The 19,712-nt window shown below is 33.5% G+C and overlaps 1 protein-coding gene across 4 annotated transcripts in view; it reads left to right on the top strand.

Annotated features, from left to right (window-relative positions):
* Positions 1 to 19,666, top strand: part of rdgC (retinal degeneration C) — a 445,875-nt gene extending 426,209 nt beyond the window's left edge. For all 4 annotated transcript variants that reach the window (XM_072536987.1, XM_072536994.1, XM_072536978.1 and 1 more), the window contains 4 exons: positions 840 to 997; positions 9,337 to 9,430; positions 10,363 to 10,635; positions 16,924 to 19,666. In XM_072536987.1, coding sequence (XP_072393088.1) covers positions 840 to 997; positions 9,337 to 9,430; positions 10,363 to 10,635; positions 16,924 to 17,096 — 698 coding nt within the window. In that variant the 3' untranslated portion in view covers positions 17,097 to 19,666. The remainder of the gene's footprint in view (positions 1 to 839; positions 998 to 9,336; positions 9,431 to 10,362; positions 10,636 to 16,923) is intronic.
* Positions 19,667 to 19,712: the final 46 nt, after the last annotated feature.

Raw genomic sequence — 19,712 nt, forward strand, 5'->3', positions numbered from 1 at the left:
TAATCTGTGCCTTCTAAGAATTGCAAGGCAAAACAGACGTTGATAAAGGTGTTATGAAAGACATGGGGAATCTAAAAATTGCATTCCACAACATATCTCCTCAACTAAGCAAAGTTCTTAGCGAATTGGTTTCTAGTACCCGTACAGAGTATATCGAAATAAAAAGGAAAAAACAGTTAAGATTTGATTTCACGTACAGGGCGCATGCGCATCCGCTTATACGTATTTCGGCCTAATAGGCCTCATCAGAACGGCTTTCGCAATCGCTCTAATTCATCTATATTCTTCGCCTCATCAGGGCGATTGCGAAAGCCGTTCTGATGAGGCCTATTAGGCCGAAATACGTATAAGCGGATGCGCAAGCGCCCTGTACGTGAAATCAAATCTTAATTGTCTTTTCCTTTTTAAAGTAAATTAATTGAATCATATTTAGAGTATTGCTTCACAATCGTTAGTGTTGCTCAGTATAGTGTTTATAAATATTTCGCTTACCATATGTGATTATAAACAAAAGTTAACAATAAGTTAATTTAGTTATAATAATCATATAATGAAATAAAATATATTTTTATATAACGTTATTTGCGGAGTAAACCCAAAAAGCACATCAACATATCACCAATTTATTATTACATGGATCATTTACTATTACAATCTGTATTTATATATTCCGCGCATATTTTATTCACGTTTAGTACAAAACTCGCCGATCTTATTAGGTTTTTTTACAAAAAAAAAACATCGATCCTAAAAGAATCGACGATCATTACTTCAATAACTTTTTAAATCACTACTTCCATTCTTTCAACCCTCTTTCTATCTATTTTTATTTCTTTCAGGACACATATCAATAACTCAGTGGTGCGTTGCACTGGAAGAAATTACTGGACTTCAGTTACCCTGGAGGATGCTCAAAGACAAACTAGTTACAGTAGATGCTGACACAAATAAAGTGAAATATCAGACGACATTCGACGTCAAGAATGAAAAACTTAACGTGAGTTTAAAAATCATTTATATAAGTTTATTATGTTTCTGTAGATTATAGGTAGGTACATTAAAGATAATATTTATTGATGGTTTTTTTTAAGCGAAGTTTATATACTGGTATTTGTGGTATTACTTTTTTCTCTATAGTAAAATGATAAGCAGGTTTAATAAAAACTACATAAAAAATAACTAACAGAATACAGACATTAAATCAGAAGTGAAAATTAAAAGAATATCTTTCAATAAAAGATTCAATTTATAATGATTGTCAAAGTTCATATGAATACAATTTACACAATTCACATAAAATGTGGAAATCATAGTATAAAGCCTCGCGCTAGTCTACAATACCGCCTACTGTACCATTTTTTACTATTTTTGAATAAATAGGTTTTTCACCGATCGTAAAAACCTATGATTTTTGATGATGTGACTATAATATACTCTTATCGTCTAGAGCCATCCTTATGGTATGTGCCACCCTTTAAAGATTCTCTTGAAAATTTGTTCAAAACCGAATTTATAAGAAATGTGAGGAGCAGATAGATGAAACTCAGTTTGGCTTCAGAGGAGGCATGGGTACAAGAGAAGCATTATTTGCGTTGACGGTACTCTTGCAGAAATGTCGGGAATATAACAAGAGTGCATATGTATGCTTCATAGACTTTAGGAAGGCCTTTGACCGAGTGCAGCATATGAAGTTAATAGATGAATTAAAAAACATCAATTTAGACAAAAAAGACATTGAGTTTATTAAGGCTATATACTGGAACCAGAAAGCAGTAGTAAAGGTGAACGATATAGAAACAAATAACATACCGATTGCGAGAGGGGTTAGGCAAGGTTGCGTCTTGTCTCCGACGCTTTTCAACGTGTACTCACAGGTCATATTCAGAAAAGCCTTATGGGAAAGAAAAGAGGGAATAAGAATTGGTGGAGAAATCATAAACACCATGAGATTTGCAGATGACACGGTAATTATGGCTGAGAGTATAGAAGAACTACAGACTTTACTAGATGCAATAAATAGTGAATGCATTCAAATGGGACTTGACATCAACACAGATAAGACCAAATTTATGATAGTATCAAGGAGTCCAATAAATAATGAACAACTAACTCTTGGTGGACAGCAAATAGAGAGAGTGACAAAATATAAATATCTGGGAGCTTACATCAACACAGAATTAGATCCAGACCAAGAGATCCGGGTACGAATAGAAATGGCAAGGGCAGCCTTCTTAAAATTCAAACAATTGTTCTGTGACAAAAATCTGAATACTGCGCTGAGACTGAGGTTTGTTGAATGTTACGTCTTTTCGCAACTATTGTACGGGGTAGAAACATGGACACTAAAAGCGCAAATAGTTAAAAAGATTGAAGCCTTTGAACTTTGGATATACCGGAGAATGTTAAGAATTCCATGGACTGCCAGGGTCACCAATGAGGAAGTGCTGAGAAGGATGGGTCGAGAAAAAAAATTGTTGAGAACGATAAAAGTACGCAAGACTGCATACCTTGGACACATACTAAGAAATAATAAATATAGTCTTCTGCAGGTCATCATGCAGGGTAGAGTCGATGGCAAAAAGGGAATAGGTAGAAAGGGGAAGTCATGGCTGCGAAATATTCGAGACTGGACAAACATGACTGTAGACGAATTATTCCACGTTGCAAAAGACAGAGAAGCTTTTAAAAATGTGGTCGCCAACCTCCGTTAATGGGGACGGCATAGGAAAAAGAAGAATCGTCTAGAGCAGTACTTCTCAACCTGGGGGGCATGAGAAAATTTAAGGGGAGGCGTGAGGGTACAAAGAAAAAAAAAATTAAAATTAAAAAATATATGTATTTTGTATTTTTATTTTGTTTAGAAATATATCTTTATTTAAACGTAATTAAAATCGTTTTACTCAAACACTCAACCTGAGTTAAGCACTCCTGGCTCCAGTTTAGGGACTCCGTCTCACGCGTCAATCTTAGTCGACAGCGTCTGTGTGCTGTTGGTAGAAATCAGTGTAATCCTTATTTAATAACAGAATGATTGTTTGTGAATTATTTAATAGTGTTGTGTAACAGCTTTGAAAATGCCTAAGTCACTTCCAAAGAACAGATTGTATTCAGACGATTATATCAAGTATGGTTTTACCTTTATGGAGAAAAACGGCAGTCATTTACCTCAGTGTGTCAACTGCTATGCTGTTCTTAGTAATGATGCAATGCGCCCCAGACGTTTGGAACGGCATCTAATTACAAACCATTCTTCTTTGAAAGACAAAGGTCCAGAATTTTTTATTGCCAAAAAAAGCAGCCTAAAACATATGATACTTGACTCTACTGCAAATTTTCGTGTTGAAAATGAGAAAACTGTGGAAGCATCATACAAAATAGCACTTTTGATAGTTAAAGACAAGAAACCACATACTATTGATGAGTCACTAATTAAACCTTGTTTACATACTGCTTGTAGTACCGTACTTGTACGTGAAGACAGTTGTAAGAAAGTAGAAAAAATTTCTGTCTCAAACGACACAGTAAAACGTAGAATTGATGACATGGCTCTGGATTTGAAAAATCAACTATTGCAAAAATTAAAAGATTCACTGTTTTTTTCTTTGCAGTGTGACGAAACAACTGATATTTCAAAGCATGCACAGTTATTGTTTTACTGTCGATTTATTGACAGAAAACGGTTCCTGGAGGAAATATTGTTTTCAACATCTCTTGAAACAACAACTAAAGCCATTGACATATTTTCTGCTCTTGAAGTTTTTGTCGTAATCAATGAACTTCCATGGGAGAAAATAATTGGCATATGTACTGATGGGACCCAAGCCATGACAGGATGTCGATCTGGATTTATGGAATTGGCAAAAAAGAAGAACCCTAGGATAATTGGTCCTCACTGCATTATTCACAGACAAGCTTTATCTAGTCAGACTTTACCTGAACCTCTCAACGTCACTTTAAACTTAGCAATTAAAATAGTTAACCACATCAAATTCAGCGCATAAACACTAGGCTCTTTCAGGCACTATGTCAAGAACTGAATAGTGATCAGGAAACCCTCCTGTTTCACACAGAAGTCCGGTGGTTATCCAAAGGAAATGCTTGCAAAATTATTTAATTTAAAGTCAGAAGTTGAAATTTTGTTAATGACTTCAAAACAAGAAGATCTTCACAGAAGATTTACAGATGATAAAAATATCTTTTACTTGGCTTATTTGTCTGACTTTTTTGAGACACTTAATGTCCTGAATATGAAGCTTCAAGGCCGTACAAACCTCTTAAACACTTATGATGCAATTAAGCGGTTTATAGAAAAAATATTGCTTTGACAACGCCGCCTTCTCAGTTCCAAGCCAAACTTTTCCTCTTTTCCTAAACTGAACGACCTCCTCGATGATATTAAAACCCTTCCACTACATCTGAAAAATCAAATTCGAAAGTACTTTCCAGATGTTAGCTCGGAAAACTGGGAATTTAAGTTGACAAGAGATCTTTTTAACAAGAGAGGATGTGTTTGTATTGATAAAATGTTGGTCGGCTTTAGGGGAAGGTGTAGGTTCAAAATGTATATGCCTAATAAGCCTGTGGAATATGGCATTAAAATAATGTGCCTGACTGATGCACGAACGAGTTACTTATACAATGCCTGTATATATGGAGGCAAGGACATTGATGGAACAGGGTTATCTGAGGAAGAAAAGAAGATGAATAAACTAACTCAATCTGTTCTTCGGCTTGCTAAACATATTTATGGAACCAACTGTAATATTACAGCCGATAATTGGCTTAGTTCTATAGAATTAGTACAGCAGTTAGAAGTAAAGAAGTTAACCTATGTGGGAACCCTTAAGAAAAATAAACGGGAAATCCCTCTGGAATTCCAGTTACACCGATGCAGGGAAGTAAATTCGACTTTTTTACGGATTTACGAAAAGTTTAACCCTAATTTCACATGTGCCGAAAAAATCGAAGGTTGTTTTACTTATTTCTTCGATGCACGAAAACCAGAGATTATAGCTCATTAAATTCTTACGAAAGGAGGTGTCGCTACGTTAGATGCCAAGTATGCCAAATATGCTGGTAAACGTTGTTCTCGCCGATGGCCACTTACTGTTTTTTACCGCATCATTGGTATAGCTGCTGTTAATTCGCATGTTGTGTACCAATCACTACAGGAAAAAAATACAGAGAAGTTAAAATACACAAAGGAGTTGGCGAAGAAATTAGTTTTACCACATCTTCAGAGAAGACTGGAAAATCCCAGAATCTCGAAAAAATTGGTATGTTGTATTGAACGAATACTAGGAAAAAAACGCCAAAAAGAAGCAGATTTTGAAGTAAGGCTTGAGCTTGACCTTTTATGCGTGCTTTTCTTGTGGAAAACCAGTGTGCTTACAGTGTACCGGGTGGTCCAATAAGCCGATCTCTCGGCTATATATCAGAAACTATTCATGTTATAACTTTAGGACAAAAAATTCCTTAGTAAAAGTGGCTAAGAGAAATCGCTGGAAATTACTTTTAAGTTTCTGGGTTAACCGCTAGGGGGCGTAACCTATGAAGAAAACATTGAAAACCAGTTTTTTGTGAAATATGCCCAATTATACCAAGTGTTAAATAAGTAAACTAGAAAGAGGCCTAAATTCTGCACAAAGTTGTTTAAGTACTTTTTTTTTATTTTTTTCAAATAAAGGGTGTGGGAGAGTGGGAAAGTATTTGTGGATAAATACCTATAACTTTGGTTTGGATCAACCATTTTAACGAAATTAGTGTCATTAGAAAGAGTGTGGATGAATTAATTTACATCTACTATAAAGTAATTGCATTTAGTTTTAATTGTGGTAGGTAGAGGGTACTTTCGAATAGAAAAAATTAATTTGTTTTTCTTCAAAATGTTTAAGGGAAACACCTATTTATTGTAAATTATAATGAAATTGGATTAAATTCGTAACAAAATGGTCTAAACTGCATGTTAATAGCTTTTGTCGAACTCGAGATATAAATAAAAACGCCTAAACATAAGTAAGTATAGTATTGACTTACCCTGTATTATAAATTATATTAAAAAATAAGTCCTTACAAACAAGAAGAGATATGATATTACAACGTGACGGGTCTCCTGCGCACTTTTCCAAACCAGTTCGAGATTATTTGTATGCAAGTTATCCAAATAAATGGATTGGAAGGGGAAGTATATTTTCATGGCCAGCTAGATCTCCAGACTTAACATGTCTGGACTTTTATCTGTGGGGAAGATGAAAGGACTTGGTGTACCAAATTCGACTAACCACGTGAGAGGACATGAAACAGCGCATTATAAACGCAATAAATAGTATATCAACAGCTGAGATTGAAGCAGCTGTTATGTCTACGCGCCAAAGATTACATCTTTGTGTGGACAACGATGGAAAACAATTTTAACACTTAATTGGACATTAAATTTTAATGATCGAGATATTTGTATGATCTTTCATATATTTAATTTTAAGTTATAATAAAGGGTAAGTCAATACTCTACTTATGTTTATGCGTTTTTATTCATATCTTGAGTTCGACAAAAGCTATAAACATGCGGTTTGCGCCATTTTGTTACGAATTTAATCTAGTTCCATTATAATTTACAATAAATAGGTGTTTCCGTTAAACATTTTAAAGAAAAACAAACTTCAATTTTTTCTATTCGAAATACCCTCTACCCATGACAATTAAAACTAAATGCAATTGTTTTATAGTAGATGTAAATTAAATCATCCACACTGTTTCTAATGACACTAATTTTGTTAAAATCGGTTGATCCAAACCAAAGTTATAGGTATTTATCCACAAATACTTTCCCACTCTCCCCCACCCTTTATTTGAAAAAATAAAAAAAAGTACTTTGTGCGGAATTTAGGTCTCTTTCTAGTTTACTTATTTAACACTTGGTATAATTGGGCATATTTCACAAAAAACTGGTTTTCAAATTTTTCTTCACAGGTTACGCCCCCTGTGGTTAACCCAGAAACTTGAAATTTCCACCGATTTCTCTTGGCCACTTTTACTAAGGAATTTTTTCTCCTAAAGTTATAACATGAATAGTTTCTGATATATAGCCGAGAGATCGGCTTATTGGACCATTCGGTACAAAGAAAATTTGCGGACCTTGCGCTCAAAATGACTATTTATTTTATTGTAATTTTTAGTTATTGTCAGTATTTTGTATTTTATTTTTTGTTTATTTATATTATTAGTCTGTGCCGTTCAACATTGTTTTACCATTTTTTAGTTACCAATACCTACTCAAGTTTTTTTTGTAATTCAATTTATAAAGGATTTTGTATAACGTCCACCATTTTTTTAATATTATGCATGCGTTCATAATTTTCTTGAAAAAATACATTTTATTTTATTTGGAGCAGTATTTTATTCTACAGGAGTGTCAAGATTTATTTCGTAGTTGATTTAAAAAACAAATACAGCGATATGAGACAAATTCATATTGAAAACAAAGGAGCATAGGGTATGACATACCGCATGTCAGTGTCTACGTCCTGAAACATCCACGTCAGTAGTTAAGGGTTAATATACTAGTATATAGGATGGCTGAATAAAAACAAAACAGATACATTAAATGGTGGCCATATTTGATAGTAATGTAATCCAATAGAACATGTATTGTTTTCTGATGAGTGTACCCTTGCAGGGGTGAAAACTATAAATATCAACTTATATTCTAATCCATCAAACACACAAGTTCAAGCCAATATGATATACACTTTTAGCGAGATAGAACACCACCCCATTACCAAATCAATGTTCGGCAGTATCTACGCCGAATATTTTCAAATCTGTGGTTGGAGAGGCGAGGATCGATGGAATGGCCACAAAGATCTCCTGATGTGACGCCACTAGACTTCTTCTTATAGGGATATGTGAAAAATATTGTACACAAAACTAAACCCCTCGACTTAGCTGACTTAAAAAGACGAATAACGCTTGCAATTGGATCGGTCACGCCTGAGGTGTCGAGTAGCGTTCAAAGAAATTTCTATTTAAGATTGGGATGTTGCCATGACATTCACAGCGAGCATTTTGAACATCTTCTACATTCATATCAACGTATTTTTTTTTTTTTTTGTTTTTTTACATTATCAAGAAATAAACAGTGTATTGTAGCAAATCTACAGTATTAATCTAAAAACGCTTAATATTTCCAAAACAATTAAAGACAGGCATAGGACATTACACCTGAGATATATCTAAAATATTCTGGGGAATCCAAAAATTTAATAATGTACAGGGTTTTGTATTTGAAATAAAGAAGTTGACGTTGGCCACTGTTACATGACTTCTTCTTCTTCTTCTGGTTCCTATCCGTTTCGGATGTTGGAAATCATATTGGCAATCATGACCTTGCTCGCTGCGGCTCGAAACAGCTCCGTTGAGGTTTTCTTAAACCATGTTCTAAAATTCAGCAGCCATAGCATTCTTCTATAAAGCCACATCTCAAATGCTTCAAGTTTTTTAATAGTGGTGTCTGTAAGCGTCCGTGCTTCCGCCCCGTACAACAACACAGAGAAAACATAGCATCTCAAATGTCTCATTTTTGTATCTAGGGATATGTTGTGACTTTTGAAGATGGCGCTCATTTTGTTAAAGACCGTTCTTGCTTTTCCTATGCGATACTTTATTTCCTGTACATTGCTCCACTGTTCGTTTATAATAGTTTCCAGGTAGCAATACTGTTTTACTCGCTCTATCTGCGTCCCATTAATGTATAGATGAACCCCATTTATATTCTCCTTGCTGATAATCATTTGTTTCGTTTTGTGGGTATTAATGTTTAGTCCGTACTGTTGACTATACTCGTTTATTCTGTCCATTAGCCTCTGAAGTCCCTCTAAACTATCTGCTATCACCATGGTGTCGTCGGCATATCTAACATTGTTTACTCTTTCACCATTTAGAAGGATGCCTTCGTCTATTCCGTAAAGAGCCTCGTTAAAAATTTTCTCTGAGTACATATTAAATATCAACGGCGATAGGATACATCCCTGTCTAACAGGGATGTATTGTGTTACATGACACAGTCCGTTATTTTTATTGCAAACTATGATTAAAATTTAAAATACCAATCAACGGGTCCAAACGTTTTTTTGAACACGTCCCCATTTATTAATTATCGAATTGATTCCATTTAGCAGTTCCACCCTGTATATCTATAACAGATCGAGTATGATGTTTATGTACGTTTGTTAGAAGTGTTCTCATCTTGGCTTAGACTGGAGAATATCATTAAAATTATTGAGTGTACATATTTTATAATTATGTGATTAGATTATTAATGTTTTTTATTTCTTCCAGTCTGTACAAGGTGCTCATTCTGTGGTAGAAACTTTATACAGAAATAAAAGTAGTTTAGAAGCCATATTCCACATTATCGATAAGGATAAATCAGGTAAGACAAAGATAACAATATTGATAAACCAAAGTAAAGAAGGCTTTTACTCTTTAGATGTCTCTCTATTGTCGGTACTAGAACCAAAAATATTCATTGTTATTTAAAAAAAAGTTATAAACAATTAAAAGTTCAAAAAAGGGGTCAAAAAATTTAAAAGTCCGCCATTTTATTTTTTTCAGTGAAAATGTTTCATTCTAGTACCGACCATAGCCAATTCGATATAGAATATGAAATTATTTTGATTTTTTGCATTCGGATGATTTATTTCCAAGAAATGATAACATCCACCAACAAATTTAACGAGTTTGGGCTGCCAAAGTTCACCATTTTGAAAGAAAAATAAATTTTAAGGTGCTTAATGTATAAACTTCACCTGTAAAAATTTGATGTTCAAATATCTTTTGTACTACGAATAACATTTATTTAAAAAATCGCGGTTTTTTGAGAAACCTGGCCTTAAGGTTAGAACACTAAATAGCATTAAAGCATTCGAAATGTGGCATCTATGCTCTTATGAGTGCCATGGACCGCACAGGCCATGAATGAGGGCATTTTAAGAACTACAGACTGTAAATGAGAACTACTCAATATCGTATCAAGGAAGAAAAGTTTCCTACTCCGGCTATATCCTTAGGAGGATACATTCCCGAGGATAGTAATTTTTGATATTAATTTTGCGAGAAAATATACAAGGACGCCGAGGCCAAGTAAGAAAACAACGTTCCTGACTAAGAATCATAACATCAAGTAGTAAGGACTGACGTAACATCAAAGACAAAACCGCCATATTTCGAACGACACTCTAAAAATGGTTTGAAGATTATAGACAACTCCCAACGTGCGGATAAGCATCAGATACAAGAATAACAATTTTTATATTCATTGCTGTATGTTTTTTTTGTTTTCACTATCTATTTCACTAATTTTAGGTTACATCAGCCTAGACGAATTCTCGGACGCCTGCAATCTGATCAAGAGATTCATGCCTTGCCCGATGAATCAGGAGCAGCTGCAGGAAATCTGCAAGCTGATGGATCTTAACAAAGACGGCCAAGTGGATCTCAACGAATTCTTAGAATCTTTTAGGATGGTCGATCCGCAGTCGAGACAAAAATACTCCACTGAATCGCCAGAGGCTAACCACGAAACTCCCAAGAACGATGCCAAAGTTAAAGTAGTAGAAAACGCTGTAAACCAAAAAGGTAAGTACTAAATGTTTTATACTTATCAAGAAAAATAGGCTATACTTAAAAAGAAATACTAATAATCCCTTCCCTGACCATTAGGTATTTTTTGGTTTCCTTTCGTGTATTAGCTATCGTAACTTATACTCTTATATTTCGATATGAATTGGTGTCACATCCAGTAATTCCAATCATTCATCAAAATATTTCTATTTATGCAATATTAATATATTGTTTTTTTCTTAAACTGCCCAATTATGGTACGCAGATACTAAGGTATGGCAATTGTAACTTATATAATTTCCGAGCCAACTTATTTTCATATCTCCTATCACTGTATAATACAGTACAAACCAAAATCCTTACTTTAAGGGTTGCATTTTTAGTTAGGGCATTTTTGTTCATATCCAAATTTTATTACGTTATTTAAAAAACATTATTTTAAAAACACAAACAAGAACTAAACAAGGAAGATTAGCTTGCTAAGTCCGTAATAAGGACCGAGAAGAAATACAAAACAAAGATATACCAGGCGAAAAAGGGGAATTACAAATAAATACAGTAAAAAGAGTTAACGAACCAAGAAATATCGTGATAGAATTGATAAACGTTGGATCTGAGAGGTTAAGAAGATGCTCATCAACCTATTTTATGAATGCATTGATATGGTCAAAACACCAGAGGAATAAAAAATAGATATAAGAATTAATTTAACGATAATCCATAAAAACAAAGTTTGAATAACATGCAATCATATGAGAATCATCTATTTGCTTTAAAACAAGTAATTAAAAGAAAGTAAATGCAGGAAAAACTCTCCACCTAATATTTATAGACAGACCTATTTATCTGGATTGTCTTATAGGGGTCCCGGATAATTGCCCGAAAACAGTTTTCCGAAAGACAATTCCCCGAAAGCAATTCCCCGAATGGACAATTCTCCGAATGGACAATTCCCCGAATGAGCAATTGACCGAAAAATATATTTAAATAGTTATTGCTTGATATGTATTTCCTATAAACTAATACAGTAACGTACGTGCTATTTAAATAGTTATTACTGCTTAGATTCGACCTAGCTACCTCGGTAATTAATTTATTATTATAATATATATTTTTTAAAATCATGAATGTGTTGCTTGTGTGAGTCCATTTCAAAAGGTAAAAGAAATAATAAGTTAGACTTACTCGCAATCAATTTAATTTAACTAATCGGACGACCGGTTTCGCTTTCTATAATATGCAAAGCATCTTCAGGTCACGATACAAAGTTAAAATGCTGAAAATAATAATCCCATATTAGGGTGTTGTCTAATAAAGATAAAACATAGGTAGGTGATATAAATTATATAAATTACAGTAATTATGCCAATATTACATGTCTGTGGTTTTATAAATGAATAAAATGTTTAAGCAGGCAAGGTAAGATCCACAAAATGGTAACATAGTCTATTAAACTGTAATGAATTAATAAATAAACAAATAAATAAACATTACTTACATGCTGTACTCTATTAATTGATGGTTGAAAAAACATGGTTCAAACTATCTTGTATTGTTGATTGGAGAACTCAGGTCAAGTATTGTAATTGTTTAACAGTAAACGGGGAAGTTCTTGAGGAGACAGATTTTATCCAATGAATTAGAGATAGGTGAAATGTATTGTTTGTTTGATGAAAGTAATGTTCTATACTATTAAGTTCTTTAAAGTTATTTATATTTATTCTGGAGATATATTTATGAAATGTGTGTTATTTATTGAGATTTTATGTTTTGTTTTGGAAGGTGACAGTTGAAAGACAATGAATAAGAATGGATGTACAAATTGTGTGGGTGTGCAATTATATAAGCTTGTAGTTATCAAATTTCTTTGATAAAGTTGTTGCAATATCTGGCAAATTTTGTAAAGTCAAAAAAATTTTTATGTTAAAATTAAATTAAGACACTTTTACACACACAGAAACACACAGAAAACACTTAAAAAAACGGGGGACGAAACAGACATTTAATTTAAAAGGGGGAGTATTTTAAAAAGAACTACATTTCTTACTAGGAGACAATGAGTTTTTTTATGCTATATGTCAGATTTTACAGGTAAACTTGACAAATGTAGGTTAAAGTGTGACAGTTCTTCTTCTATTTTTAAATGCTGTAAGTTAAGTTATCTAGTTTATGAAATAAGCTGATATTAATAAATGTCTAAAATTTTTAATTTTAGATATCAAAGTTATTTGATGTGTTAATATTGGCATACTTTAACAAACTTTAAATAATTGATTTCAATGTAACAATATAAATAATTGTAATACTTATTCTATGATAACTAACTCAGCTTAGTCAAAGTTACAGAACAAACACTTATGTTTTATCTTTATTAGACAACACCCTAATATGGGATTATTATTTTCAGCATTTTAACTTTGTATCGTGACCTGAAGATGCTTTGCATATTATAGAAAGCGAAACCGGTCGTCCGATTAGTTAAATTAAATTGATTGTGAGTAAGTCTAACTTATTATTTCTTTTACCTTATATATTTTTTATTCCATGTTCCCTTCACACTTTACTCAGGCTTAGGACTGGCAGCGTACTGCTGGCGTGTTTAGAACTTGGACTAAACACACAATTTGTCATTTTTTTGAGATTTTTTATTTTTTTGAATTTTTTTTACAGTTCATTTTATTTTTTATTAATTTTTTTTTTTTAATTTTAATTTTTTTTAAATTGTTTTACAGTTTATTTTAATTTTTATTAATTTTTTTTTAAATTTATTTATGCATATGATCTTTATTTGTATTTAATATATATGTCGTAGGCAAGTATGAAATGCAGGCATTCTCGCAAAAGCCTAGTCATTTTCGTAATGACTTGGCAATTTGTATAACGTTTTCATTTTTACGAAATGACTTCAACCTTTTAGGCATTTGCGAAACTACCGGAAACGGTAATTCTATTTTGAAACAGTGTTGCAATTTAGGCACAGATCATATAATATAAAAAAATGTTTTCCTTTCTTAAATGAATTATTAAAAGCTCTTCCAAAATCATATTCTTTTGGTGAATAAAAATTTAAAGTCAGTGCAAATGTCCTTGATTCTAGAGAATATTTGGCACCTTTTAAAAACCATCGAAAGAATGCTTTGGGTGATTTTCGTAAAGAGGCCTAAAACAATAAAAATGCAGAAATAATTATACAAAAATACAAGTATATACCTAATAATAATTTAATTCATTTTCTCTTCCCTTTTTTATATTATGATATGTGCCTAACTTGCAACACTGTTTCAAAATAGAATTATTACCCATGATATCATGAAATTATCGTTTCCGGTAGTTTCGCAAATGCCTAAAAGGTTGAAGTCATTTCGTAAAAATGAAAACGTTATACAAACTGCCCAGTCATTACGAAAATGACTAGGCTCTTCCGAGAATGCCTGCATTTCATACTTGCCTACGACATATATATTATGTGCTATTCCCCGCAAGAATTCGTGTTCGACGTGGTTCACGTGTTCGAAACACGTGAAAGTCTTCGCAAGGTCGTAATTGTTTACTAGACTTGCAATCCGCTCTTCACAATCTCTGTATTTTTTACGCGTAGGAGAGCCTTCCAAGCCTCCTATAAACTGTTCAATTTGAAGTTCATGTAAGCTGTACTCCAGCTGAATGCCTTTAGTAAATCTCCAAATGTTTGAATGATCTGCGGAAATCTGTTGTTCAGACCCTCGATGCCGTCCTTCTATGGAATTGTTTGTTTTTGGTAAACTTTTTTGGACCCCATTATAACAATTCCACAGATTATGTGAAAATAAGGCCAAACAACATTGTCTACCTCTTTGTGAACGCCCGATCTAGGTATCTTCAAAATAATCAATTACTGACTGGGCCTCTGCTGGAAACACATCTTGCTCGCAAATCGTTTCAAATGCCTTCACTACGTCTGCAGTAGGAACGAATGCTGAGGATGCCAATAATCGGAGCGTTAAAGCAAAATCTGAATCAGTTTCATATCTTCTTTTTAAACCGTCTGACTGGATTCGTCTAAAGAGACATTGAGTGAAATGGAAAAATCACCCACGATGTCTTGAGTTGGCCATATTCTTGTCTTATAGCACTTATCATACCGCTTTCAAAATCTGTTAATATGGTTGCAGGCGAAGCTCCAGGCAAAAGTTCTTTTAATTTTGAAAGTAGCCGAACATAAGTTTCTTCTGTCTTGTTAGGTGGTCTATATACAATCCGTGGATTGTATATAGTTGATAAAAAAGATGAGGTACAGTTTTGAAAGTTCCATCGGCAAACCAGTTTTGTAACCTTGCCAGAAGAAGCAGATTTTGTCTTGTTGAAAAAATTCACAACCGATAATCGTGTGGGCCTAAATCAAATAGTAAAAATTGTTTTCCATTTTGTGTTAGTTTATACTCTTCTGGAAAAACAACGTCTCTTCTGTGAAGAGTAAAGACCAAGATGAACAAATGCAGTGGATATTATATGATGTGGCCCATCTTGGGTTTGTGTAGCGTTTTTACGTATTCCATTGAAAAAAAAAATTAATATTGGCTATGAGTACGTGTGCTTGGTTGTATAGTAATTTCCAGCCACTTCTAGTCTGTCAAAAAGTAACTAACATCGCAAAAAAATAATTACTAAATTCACTAGACAGTTCGGACTGGGAATATCGAACCGACTATAACAGTAGAATATATTTAGTTTTGACGCTACTGCAACACGGTAAACTAAATTAAAAACCGTTGGAATACAATATTATATATTCTTAATTCTTTAACTTACCTCTTTTGGAGTATTTAATGGTAAAAATTTGGTACCTGACCAGAACATCAGTATTGGTGGGAAAGAAATAGAACTCGTAGATAGATATAAATACCTGAGACATGAAATTATGATTGGCAGGGATAACCAGACTCATGAACTGAAGAGAAGAATCGGCCTTGGGTGGGCAGCATTTGGAAAACTGAGAGAAACTTTTAAAAGTGAGCTGTCCACATACCTAAAGAGAAAGGTATTTGATCAATGCGTCCTCCCAGTCTTGACGTACGGAGCAGAACCACTTACCTTAACAAAAGCAGCAGCTACCAAACTGAGAGTCACGCAGAGAAGAATGGAGCGGTCCATGTTAGGAATAACTCTGCGAGACAGAATAACCAACGAAGACATCAGGAGAAGAAGCGGAGTGACTGACATCATCGAGAAGATAGCCAGACTAAAATGGAGATAGGCAGGACACATAGCCAGAATGACAGATGGGCGATGGACAAAGAGGTTATTGGAATGGAGGCCAAGGGAAGACAAGAGAAGCGTCGGTCGACCACTTACAAGATGGACTGACGATTTAAGAAGACTCAATAAAAACTGGATAAGAGCGGCGCAAGATAGACGGGGTTGGAAACACGGGGAGGAGGCCTATGTTCAGCAGTGGACTCTTGAGGCTGGATGATGATGAATGGTAAAAACGACCAGGCATTATTTCGTTTTTGTTCAAAATAATCTATTAAATAAGCAATCACCTCTCTACAGCGACTATTTGGTTGTTTTTGGCATAGTACTAATACACAACAATAATTAGTTTTTAAAGCATTAAGCTAAATTTAATATGTATTTATAAATATAATTTATTAGAACTATATATTGTGAATTAAATTGTGTAAGCAATCTAAACAAAATTTTAACTATGAATTGTAGGCACCACTGTAGACATTTTTGCCAAACGCTAAACTGTCATTGAAGTTTTAAGTATTCACGTATCAGTGGCGTACGATTGTCTTATCTATTTAATTTAAATTATTATTTTGTGGATTATTAAATTTGAACCGTTATTTCATAAAATGTATACTTATTATTAATAATAAAAAATGTTTTTGGGTATTTAATTAATTTAATTCTAAAATTCTCATTGTAATTGTAATCATGATTATATTTATCTTACTATTATATCATGTTGACACCAATGAAAGATCGAGCAGGTGCGTATGGGTGTCGTAATTATTAGCTGGGTTGGGGAAATTTTAACTCTGGGATTGATGTTATGGACATTTTAAATCCAAGTGACGTCAGTTTGTATAAATCGTCGGGTTATTTAAAATTCTAGAATTATCATCCTGTTTTGTTTGCAATTCTTAAGGAATTCCGTTTTTAATTTGTAATGGTTAAATGTTTGTTTTTTATTTATCTCTCAATTTTTATTCATTTTAAATTTTTTATCGGCAAAATATTTTGCGAAAATTGCGCCATATTCAAATCTTGCCATGATTTTTAAAACCTTTTACTAAATAAAAATCCTTTTTTCAGTAAATGGTACAGCGAAACCCAACGAAGATACAAATAATGACATTAGAGTACAAGTCGACATCCACCCGAAGATAGAAATCAACGGCAGCGACCGCCAGGAGTCGCTCACCGTTCAAAAAACCAACGTCCAGATGTCGCCAGTGTTGAGCAGTCGTAGGGGTTCACAAATATAGTTCGTCTTTCATATCTTTGAATAAATATGGGATCAATACAACCCCTACGAGGAGCTCGTTAAATAAATATTATCATAGCATTTAAAGATGATGTACTTATTCTTTTGAATATGAATGTATCATGGTTGTCAATTTTCTTATACGCTTATTAAGATATTTATATCGAATCCAGTGAAACATATGAGGCTATAGAATACCTAAAATATCTTGTCGTAATTTAACGCTTTTTTACAGACACAAAACAACAGCTGAATGACACTGCATGTGACATAGTATGACATGTGATTCACAATACAAAAAAATGACGTTTAACGTGTTAATATATAGTTGGTACAGTATAAACTACGATGCACGTCGTTATCTACGTCAGAGATCTAAGTTGACATTGTTGCCAAATTACAAAAAAAAAATTAGTGAATTCATTTTGCATTAAATATACTTATCACATAATTATTGCGGAAGTAAATTATACAACAAAGCTAATTAATCTTCTTCTTCTTCTTGTGCCACTCCTATCGGAGATTGGGAATCATCAAGGCTATCCTGACCTTGTTTATAGCTGACCTAAAGAGTTCATTAGTGGTACAGCCAAACCACTCTCTCAAATGATGAATGCTCAAATGAGCAAATTAATATTTAATGTAAATAAATAAAAAATTAGAACTATAAAACAAGAATTAAGTAATAACCTTAAAAAGTTGAAATATGTAAATTTAAAGATGCAGCTACATGCTAAAACAAGAATGTGTATTATAAGTATTTACAGAAACATATAAAAAATACATTAAGTATTTAACAGCAATAAGTCCCTAACAGCAGTCAACGGTAGAATGGGGCCGTTATTATTACGTTTCTGTTCAAAATAATAAATCGAAGAAGCTACTCGTGATCCAGATAAGTGTGCTTCATAAAAAGGCTTTATAATCGACTTCTACAAATTTAATAAAACAAGTTATGGTGTATTTCTGTAAGTTTACATTTGGAGGGCTCAGAAGCCAAGTCATTTTTCACTAAAAATTCAGTTAGGTATTAAAGATTCCTTCTAACAGGTAAACCTTTCTACAGGCAAAACGTCTAAGGCAATACTTCACAGGAAAACCAACAGATGGCAGTACTTTAGCGTCAGAAATAAACTAAAAAATGTTCTGAAGTCATTTAGTGTAAGTCATCTTGGCGTGTCACAGTGTTATTTAAATTTTATTTCACCCCTTTATCGGATATAATGAGTTAAAATACAATTGATTTACTATTAGAAATATATTCATTCACGATTTAAAATAATTCATCTGATTCAAGTAAGTAACTCTTAACCTAAAAAGTGGGAAATAATTTCTTACGAAAATATGTTTGATGCTTTTTACTGTTAACAATAGATAATATGTTATATTAATTATTAGTAAAGATAAACAAAAAACATATTATTGTGACTGAAATTACATCATATTCATAGAAAAAAATTTTTACTTACACACTTTGACCACTGAAATTTGTTTCAGATGTTTCCAATTTACCTGCAGATGATCTTATGGCAGAAAATAATGTGATTGAAAATGAAGGGGGCGAAATGGTATAATCACCGAAAAAATCGGTTGCCTGTAAAGTCGGTTTTACGGGCGAAAATTTTACGTGACGTCTTTTTCTCGGTAGAATATTTATTGATATGAATATTATTAAATTGCACAATAGGAACAAGGAATTGAATGAAAATAAGAATTGCACAAATTTTAACTATAGAAATATATTTTGTTTACTAAAACATTGTACATGTAAACTTAAACTTAACTAATTTCTATTTGAGTGATTTTGTTGAGGATAGGACGATGATAGGAGAAATATGAAATGAAAGGAAGTGTTTCTGCTGTAATGTGTCTTGAACGCCAAGAACGCTCGAGAAAGACAGAGACACAAGCACGGAAGCACGCACCGATTCAACGCGCCTAATTCTCTAGTGCTGCGCGCGCAGCGGACCGATCATGTTTGAGTGGGAGAGAGACGCAAGGCATTCGCCGGTCCGGCGGGCCTCTCTCTCGTTCGGTGACTCACTGTAACAGACGTGAGCGGGCGTTACACTTTTTCATTAATGACTCCGAGCCACAACCTAATTTAAGACGTTGTCACGTCAAAAAGAAAGAAAGCGCAAAAGGAATCCAACAGAATGGACACAAACAGTTAACGTAGTTTGACGGTATGGTGGAAAAGCTTATGTGAACAGAAACCGGAAGAATATCCCTACAAATCGTTTCAAAATGTTGATTGTAAAATATGTAGACCACTTTGTTTTTCCAATATAACACTCGAAGAACGACAACTCATTTTTGACTCATTTTATAAGTTATCTGACAATACAAAGCAGAACATTTATCTTCGTGGACTGATTCATAATAGCTCTGTTCAAAAACGTAGCGTCAGAAATTGATCAAGAGCGCCAAGATTAAAATCAATAAAGTATTACTTAACTACTAAAGTCATGTTCATTCGCGTATGTAAGAAATTTTTTAAAGATATCTTTCAAGTGAGTGAGCGGCGTATCTATAAACTGTCTTGTAGTACGAGGTCAGCTTCTTGCATAGTTCACAAAGAACCAACCAATAAAATTGATGTCACGAAAGTCAAGGA

The sequence above is a fragment of the Diabrotica undecimpunctata genome, chromosome 1 (genome assembly GCF_040954645.1).
Source record: "Diabrotica undecimpunctata isolate CICGRU chromosome 1, icDiaUnde3, whole genome shotgun sequence".
NCBI classification, from domain to species: domain Eukaryota; kingdom Metazoa; phylum Arthropoda; class Insecta; order Coleoptera; family Chrysomelidae; genus Diabrotica; species Diabrotica undecimpunctata.